General features: G+C 37.7%; 1 protein-coding gene across 6 annotated transcripts in view; it reads left to right on the top strand.

Moving 5' to 3' along the window:
* Window positions 1–2,625: 2,625 nt before the first annotated feature.
* The window catches only part of LOC106870563 (transcriptional regulator ATRX homolog), a 30,880-nt gene continuing 24,705 nt past the window's right edge, over window positions 2,626–8,800 (top strand). For 3 of the 6 annotated variants that reach the window (XM_052969784.1, XM_052969786.1, XM_014916689.2), the window contains exons 1-4: window positions 2,626–2,853; window positions 3,639–3,722; window positions 4,636–4,686; window positions 7,606–7,641. In XM_052969784.1, the coding sequence (XP_052825744.1) occupies window positions 2,670–2,853; window positions 3,639–3,722; window positions 4,636–4,686; window positions 7,606–7,641 (355 nt within the window). In that variant the 5' untranslated portion in view covers window positions 2,626–2,669. Of the gene's footprint in view, window positions 2,854–3,638; window positions 3,723–4,635; window positions 4,687–7,605; window positions 7,642–8,532; window positions 8,578–8,730; window positions 8,797–8,800 lie in introns of all 6 variants that reach the window. The other 3 variants (XM_052969785.1, XM_014916690.2, XM_052969787.1) reach the window with 3 other exon arrangements.

The raw sequence follows: 8,800 nt of genomic DNA on the forward strand, positions 1-8,800 counted from the left end.
TCCTGTGTATCACATGTGATTCAAAGGTCAAGCAAAGGTTCAAATAAGGTTAAAGCACCATTTGAGCACGATCGTTTCCAGCTTTGCCTTACTGGCACTTGTGCCAGTGGCATGTGAACAAAACATTGGACTGACTCCCGTGCAGGTGGCACATAAAAAGACACCATTTGAGCATGGCCGTTGTCAGTACCACCGAACTGGCACATAAAAAGCACCCACTACACTCTCGGAGTGGTTAGCGTTAGGAAGGGCATCCAGCTGTAGAAACTCTGCCAAATCAGATTGGAGTCCCCAGTCAAATCGTCAAACCCATGCTAGCATGGAAAGCGGACGTTAAATGATGATAATGATTTGTGGTGTGGTGTCTGGATAAAGGTGGAAGGGTGTGAATGTTATTACCCTCTGTGTGTATGGTTGTCTGTATGTTTTGTTGGTGAAAGAATGGATCCATGTCATACTTCATGCAAGAAATTGCATAGCCTTGGTGGTCTGACTGGTAGTTGGCTAGCTTGTATTTTGTGTTTCTTGAATGGACAGTGGTGAATGGAGTTGAAAGGTTTGTTAAGAAAGGGCACTGGTTGTGACCCTTTCAGGTCTGAGTGTGCTGGGAGGCTATCCTCAAACTGGAGACCTGAATACGTTTGTTGCAGTGGACACTACTTGAAGACATTCAGGTGCACTGCTGTGCCCCCTTCTTTGCAACCACTTTCATCTCATTTGTGTCTTTGAGTTGTTGTCCCCAAAGACCAAACAAGTAGAAGTCAGCACCAGATCCGGGCTGTATGGTAGAGGGTGGGGAAGACCATTGATCAATCCAATTTAATGATTGCCTGATTTTATTGCCAAAGATGTGAGATTCTTGTTTGGTCTTTTCTTCCTAATAGCTTCCCTAAGCCTTTTGGATATTTCAGTGTTTCTTTTGCTGTTCACATTGAAATTACATTCTAGAAAATCATGAATGACATCCTTGTCATCCTCCAAGAACATATTGCTATGACTTTCGGTGTCAATTGCTGGCTCTTGAACTTCTTATGTCTTGGAGGAGATATATGACACTATTTCGTAGACTCAGCCTTTGTTTCCTCAACATAAATACAATCCCATTTCATTCCCTGTCCTCAAATTGGAAAAAACCTGACCCCCATTGGCTACAAATGCAGATCAGAGCAGACTTCTTGCCTTCTTTCCTTCAAATGCCAAGGTAGCCCCCCACTTTGGATAGACTTTCCAATACCCAAAATCTTTCACCATCTTCTTCAATGCATTATGACCACAGTCCAGTTGTGCAGAAAGCTCATGGATTCTGACATGTCTCTCTTTTGTGCAAATCAATTTGTCCACTTACTGGCAAATTTGTGTCAATGGTTGCAGCTGATGGTCTCCCAACTGTGTGGCCCGCCTCTAGTGCTGCTGGCTTCCCCTTCTTTAAACTTCATCCATTTGTGCACATTGGTCTTGTCAATGGTGTCATCTCTGTAATCAGCCTGATGCCTTTTGTGGATGTCAGACGGTCTGTGTCCTTCCTTCATGAAGAACTCAATGGCTGCTTGTTGCTGCTATTTGGAACCTATTATTTGCTTGCAATGAAGAAGAACAAAGTTAGTGTAGAAGATGAGTTACTCTGCCAACCTATGCCATTTGAACGACTTGTGCCATTTAAGATTCTATGCCAACATTTTTGCATTACTTGTAGTTGAACCCTCATATTGGACCATTGGGTCTCAGGAATGTCTACATTATTTCATGTTTATTAGTATGTAGAATAACAAGATAACATATTTAGGCTAAACCAATGGCTTTTAGCAGTGACTTTTATGTCACATCAGTATATGGAAGAACAAAATATGGGGAGGAAACGTTTTGGCGCAGCCATTTTAGTGCTGGTTGATTTGATGCTTGCTTGTTTGACATCAGACTCTTTAATGTTTCCCTGCCTCCCTTTCTCCCTCTTTTATTATGTGTGTATTTAGTTATGTGTAATCTCTCTCTCCAATTGGTAGGTTAGTTGATGAAGTTGCCGTTTTAAGAAAACCGCTAATCTCTTATTTTGGTTTTGCAGTTTAAAAAGATTTTTTTTTTTTATGGTGACTTTTCCTATGGTAAAATATCTTACAACAGTGTATATTTCTGTGCATGCACCTGTATTTGCTTCCAATACCAAACTGTACTTTCACCAAAACAGGTTGGATGTCCAGTCAACCATGCCAATTTGTTGGTGTCTTAACTGCTGTTGAGGTTTTTATCATCAAAAAGGCATGGCTGTGTGGTTTATTACTGGTTTCACAATCAGTCCACTGCACATCATGGGACATATCTTATTACACAGCCTCAAGTTGATCAAAACCTTGTAAATGAAATTTGTTAGTCAGAAATTATGGAGAAACTTGTTATAGAGGTTTTTTGTTCTTGGTTGGGTAGACTTACCCTGTCCACCATCACCTGGTGCATGAGAGTCTTTAGTGGTGTCCACTCTGTTGTAAGCATTAAGACCATGCTTCCCGTTTACCAATTACTTTCTTTTATTTTACCAGACTCCGAGACCTGAGAAAAGTCATGAATGATGCCTGACTAAGCGATTTATGAAATAAGCCTTATATCTTAAAAATCTATAATTTTACTTAGAATTATTTTTTCTTTTCTTTTAAGTTCTATTTTAGTTACTTCTGAAAATGGCTAAAGATAAAAAGAATAAAACTACTGAAGGGTGTGCCGAGAAAGTTGAAGTAAATTTGAATTCTTCAGGGGTTAACAAAAAACCCCAAAAGAAAGAACAAAAAGGTCCTAAAGAGAGTAAGGTAAACGAAGCGCCATCTCAAGGGAAAGATAAGAACATCAATGCTGTACCAGCAACAGGTAAATATTCCATTGTTGATTTTGATTTACCAGTTTTCTATATAAAAAAAAAGGGACTGTTTTATTAATCATCATCATCATCGTTTAACGTCCACTTTCCATGCTAGCATGGGTTGGACGATTTGACTGAGGACTGGTGAACCGGATGGCTGCACCAGGCTTCAATCTGATCTGGCAGAGTTTCTACAGCTGGATGCCCTTCCTAACGCTAACTACTCCGAGAGTGTAGTGGGTGCTTTTATGTGCCACCTGCACAGGAGCCAGTTCAACGGCACTGGCAATGACCACGCTCAAATGTATTCTAACATGCCAGTAAGGCAACGCTGGTAACGATCACGCTCAAATGGCGCTATTTACATGCAACTGGCATGGAAGCCAGACAGTTGCTCTAGCAATGATCACATTTGGATGGTGCTGTTAGTGCTCTGTTGATCGGATCAACTGGAACAGTTGTCATCATAACCAAAAGAGTACCAATGCGTTCACTTGTAAAAGATATGAATTCTTATGTTTTAGTTAGTGTAAGGTTTTTCTCATAACTGCATTACATCACAGATTAGAAAAGGATGGTCATGCCTGGAATGCTTTTGTTATTTGTAATGTGTGCTACCTACTAGTAGCTATGCAAACTGGTCAGAGCTATGTCTAGCTAGGATCATTATAGAAACTGCTCATCTCTCAGTTGGTTTTCTGTTAATTGATTCAATTGATTTTTATTTTCTCTGCTGTATTATTTCACAGAACTTGGTAACATTTTCTAATAAAAGGCTTTTTTTTTGTTTTAGATGCAGAGAAGAAGAAGAAGCAGCAGAAGAAGAAACCGAATGGACTTAATGCAGAAGACAGCAACAAACAAAATCATGTGGAAGGTGTGTGTGATTCGGTTCTCTTGTTACTAACATAATTGTTCAGTTCTATATGTCCACAGGCATGTGGCGTAGTACTTAAGAGCATGGGCTACTAACCCCAAGATTCCGAGTTCAATTCCAGGCAGTGATCTGAATAATAATAATATCGAAAAATACCTTAGGAATGAGAACCCAGGTTCAAAATTTCCCCAAGACACCTGATGAAGGCTGGAGGGTATATCAGCCGAAACGTTGTGTTAACAACAAACAAGATGAGGACAAATATCCATCAAATGTAAATAATGTGAATAATGAACATAATTGTTGGTATTAACATTTTTCTGTCCATTTTCAGAGTTAGCATGTAGTAGTGGTGGTTGTTTGACCTCAGTTCAAGCCTGGGTGATCAATGAGGGCTAACTTGGGGGCTAAACAGCAACAGTTGCTAACCCTTAAAAAAAGACTGTCCCGGTTTTCTTTTAAGGCTTTAGTAAAACTACATTAACCCTTTAGCATTAAACTGGCCATGTCATGCCCAAATATTTTGCTTGTTTGATGTTTAAACTGGCCAGATCTGGCCTCTCACATCAATCCTACGATGTCATTCTAAAAATAAACAAATCACATCATTGAAATTTTGTAGCTACAAGATAATGCATGATTAATTCAAAACAAAATCAATAAATATGCATAACATTTGGTAGAGTTATCTGAATGCTAAAGGGTTAATTCGTGGTCTTATATAATACAGTTTCATGTGCCCTGACAGATCACTAGCAGGTTGCATGACCACATAAGAGTCTCACTTGTTGACTCTTCGTAACCTAGGTTTATGCATCTCTTATACAGTTGACTAAAGTTTTTTTGTCATCTCATCTGTGACCATCATCATCATCATCATCAAGCACAAACGTTTTTGTATTTTTCTTTGTAGGAAATGTGAAAGCAACAAAACAAAAGAAATCCGAAGAGAACGTGACTGGCGGTAGGTGACTTTAACCATTCAAATATATGATTGGGAGTTTTTGTGAATAGGTGCAGGAGTGGTTACACAGTTAAGAAGCTCACTTTGCAACCACGTGGTTTCAGGTTCAGTCCCACTGTGTAGAACCTTTAGCCCCAGGCTGACCAATACTCCATGCAAATTTGATTGAAAGAAACTGAAAGAAAGTTGTGTGTGGTGTGTGTATGTATACATATATATATATATATATATATATATATACACACAAAGCAAACAGAAAATGGAGAAGTACTGATTAATAGCAATTGACTTACATCAATTATTTAAATTCAATACAAATAGACTGCATCCCATCTAACAGCTGTTTCTGCTTCCAGTGTGATATGGCATTGCCATTGATATTCAAAATATGTAAAAAATATTAATCATATTTGGTGATAAAACCGATCAGAAACAAGGAGCTTCGTATGATTAATATTTTTACATATTTTGAATATCAATGGCAAAACCATATAACATTGGAAGCAGAAACAGCTGTTAGATGGGATACAGTCTATTTGTATTAAAAAGTAATAGTTAATGTTAGTCAATTGTTGTTCATCAATATTTCTCCATTTTCTTGTTTTTTTTAAATTTTGATTCTTGATAAACTTATGTTTATCCTTGTCTTTACTTGTAATTTTATGAGCATGATATGTTTGCATATGTATGCCCAGGGTTAAACATAGGTAATATACTGGTAGTGTAATGGATACTTCTATCCCTTAGACAGTTATTTTTAACCTCTAACTCAACTAACCTATATGTATATATATATATATATATATATATATATAGATGTAAGAATTTACTGTGATTAAGGCTGCATGACATTTGATTATAAATAAATAAAATAAAAAATACACATTGTGTACAGGACATCACCAATGAGTGAAAAATATATAAATGCAGGAGAGAAAAGTACAGGACAAAGTACCAAAAGAAGATAACTCACACGTCAGTTATTAGACAAGTAATAAACAGTCCGACAACTGATGAGGGAGTCATCTTCTTTTGCATTTTCTCCTGTACTCTTCTCTCATGTGTTTATGTATTTTTCACTTGTTGTTGATGTCCTGTACATAATGTATATTTTTTAAATTTTATTTACCGTAAATCCTCAAGTATAGTCCGCCCTTGAGTATAATATGCAGGGGATTTTTAGGGAGCTGTACCTCTGAAAAACCTAAACCTTGTGTATAATACGCACCTCTTCTCTAACTTGAGTCAAGGAGGTCTATATAACGTCCTTTATTATTATTGTGTATATAACATAATGCAAACGTGTAGCTTTTTTGTGCACTTTGTTTGCAGAAAATAAAGAAATAACAGTAATAACATCAGTGAAAAATAAATATTAAGTAAATTGCCTTTACATATTTATCACTTAGAAAATTTTGCTTAGAAAATATTTTCCAGTTTTAATCTCGTATATAGTACACACTAGAAATTTTGACCAGTAAATTTTTGGAAAAATGTGTGGATTATACTCGAGAATTTACGGTATATATATATATATATATATATATATATATATATACACACACACACACACACACACACACACACATACAGGGTGTTCAGGCCAAATTTGACAGTTTACGTAAAAATAAGAGAAAACACAAAATCTCATCCACAGATAAAAGTATTTTAAAAAATCAAAAAAAATATCGACTAAGTTATGGCTGAGAGATAACAGCTTATTCAGAAGCTGCCCTCAACTTCCACCACGGCCGGTTCAGAAATCTGGTGCATGCATTTCTCACTCTGTGCCTGGGAAGATATTCAAACACTTCCTTGATCTTGGCTACCAGCAGGCAGAGTGATTGGTGTTTTTCTCAACCATGCCCCACACATAGTAATCAATGGGATTGCAATCAGAGTAATTAGGAGGCAAGAAACAGGGGAGTGTGAAGCCTTAGAAATTCTCCAACAACCACTTCTGACTCTTTCCAGAGGTAATGCAAGGAGCCACACATATGGCCTTCCAGCAGCAACCCTCTCCAGGTCAGGGGTTGACCACAATCTCCAGCAGATGGACATAATGGTCTGAATTGAGCCTAAGACTGTGTTCAAAGATGTGGAGATGAATTCCATCGTTTGGGTACAGTTAGAACACCTGCTGTGTCCCTTCCTGCTGCCCATGGCTTCATAGTCGCTGTTGCAGCAATCTCTGTCATGTCTTTCAGCCTTTACAGTGTCCGCAGAGCATTGAGCAGCAGTCATCCTCATCATTTAACATCTATTTTCCATGCTGGTATGGGTTGGACAGTTTGACTGGAGCTGACAAAGCCAGGAGCTACACCTGGTTCCGTTGTCTGTTTGGGCATGATTTCTGCAGCTGGATGGCCTTCCTAATGCCAACCACTTTATAGAGTGTATTGGGTACTTTTTATGTGGCTCCAGTAGTAGCAGGGTCACCAAGTTCCTTGCAATTGGGAGTTGGAGAAGTAGAATTAAGTGGCTGTGGCTTGGTGCCAGTTGAGAGATTTAAGGTATAGAAGGTACAGATATAGGTGTCTTGCTGCAGAGTAGATTCTTGGACACCCCAGTTGGGAAATAAAGGAGAGTGATAGTGAGAGAGATGATGGTGGGGATGTTTTGGGACATGCCCTCAAGGGACATTGAGGATGGCAAAGATAGGGGAGGTGATATAGAAACTTGGGCTGGGGTGTGGGCAGGATGAAGTGACTGTAGTAAATGATGGAGAGAACTATAGGAGAGGCTTGGGGGCAGGGGTTGCAGTACATATGTAAGGACATTGAGGGTGGTAGCAAAAAAGTGAAGAGTGGATGACAGAGAACAGTCAGATGGTAAATAACATGTCCAGAGAAATATTGCTTTCATTCATTTAAGATAATAATACTATTATTATTATTATTAATTTCAATATTATTGTAGAGCTTACTAAAAAGAAAACACAGAAGCAGCAGAAAGGTAAGAATTTTTAATGTTTTCTTTTATGAGTCGCTCATTTTAACCCTCTAGCATTTAAACCGGCCAGATCCAGCCTCTCACATCTATCCTACAATGTCAATCTTAAAACAAACAATCACATCGTTGAAATCTTGAAGCTACGAGACATAGCAAAGCATTACATTCGACAGAATCACCTGAATGGGTAGCCTCTCCTTTCCGTAGCTGCTTTTGGAAATTGGTCTCAAGAAAAATCTATTAAGATAACATAGAATTTGGTGTTGCTGAAGGAAAGCCTGAAAAATGAACCATTCAAAAGAAGTCTTGTTACTATTATCAGAAATAAGTCTATCAAGTTTCTGGAAGTGTGTTTTAGATTCTGGTATCAATGTCAGATTATCCTATCGGAATAGGCTACAGATTATCCTATCAGAATAGGATAATCTGTAGCCACAGAGAAGAGGATATGCACATTCACCAAATCTTGACCCTTTAGTATTTAAACCAGCCATATCTGGCCAAAATATTTGACTTGTTTTATGTTCAAACCAGCCAGATCTGGCCTCTTGCACCTACTCTACAATGTCATTTCAAAAATAAACAATCACATCATTGAAGTCTCAAAGCTATGGAGATAATGCGTAATCTAAAACAATGTGAATAAATAAACATTACATTTAACAGAATAGTCAAATGCTAAAGGATTAAAGCTATAATGCTACAGAGCTGATGCTTAATAAGATCAGTAGGCCTTTGTAGTCCCATGTCTTTTGGAATGTAATAGAAAGTCTGTCATTATTATTTTGTAATTTACGTCAGATATTTGTCAGGCTCATTCATAACTAATTGAAGCCATTGTGCCATAATAACAATTGGTTTTATGCTATAAATATGTTTTTTTTTCTCTTTCAGAAGAAACTCCTACACCAAAGACTGGGCAAAACAATGCTTTGAAAGGTAAACAATTTTTGTTGTTGTTAGATAGTTTTAAATGTTAATGTTGCTTCTACATGTTAATGTTGCTTCTACATGTGTGCCTAATTAACACAAACATCTTTGATGCAACATCTTCCACATTTTAGTGTTTTCTTTGTTATTTTTCCTTTATAGAAAATGGGAAAAATAAGAAACATAATACCAGTGGAGGAAATGTGACAGATGGATCTGCTGGAGAAGGTAG

The sequence above is a fragment of the Octopus bimaculoides genome, chromosome 7 (genome assembly GCF_001194135.2).
Source record: "Octopus bimaculoides isolate UCB-OBI-ISO-001 chromosome 7, ASM119413v2, whole genome shotgun sequence".
In the NCBI taxonomy this organism is placed as follows: domain Eukaryota; kingdom Metazoa; phylum Mollusca; class Cephalopoda; order Octopoda; family Octopodidae; genus Octopus; species Octopus bimaculoides.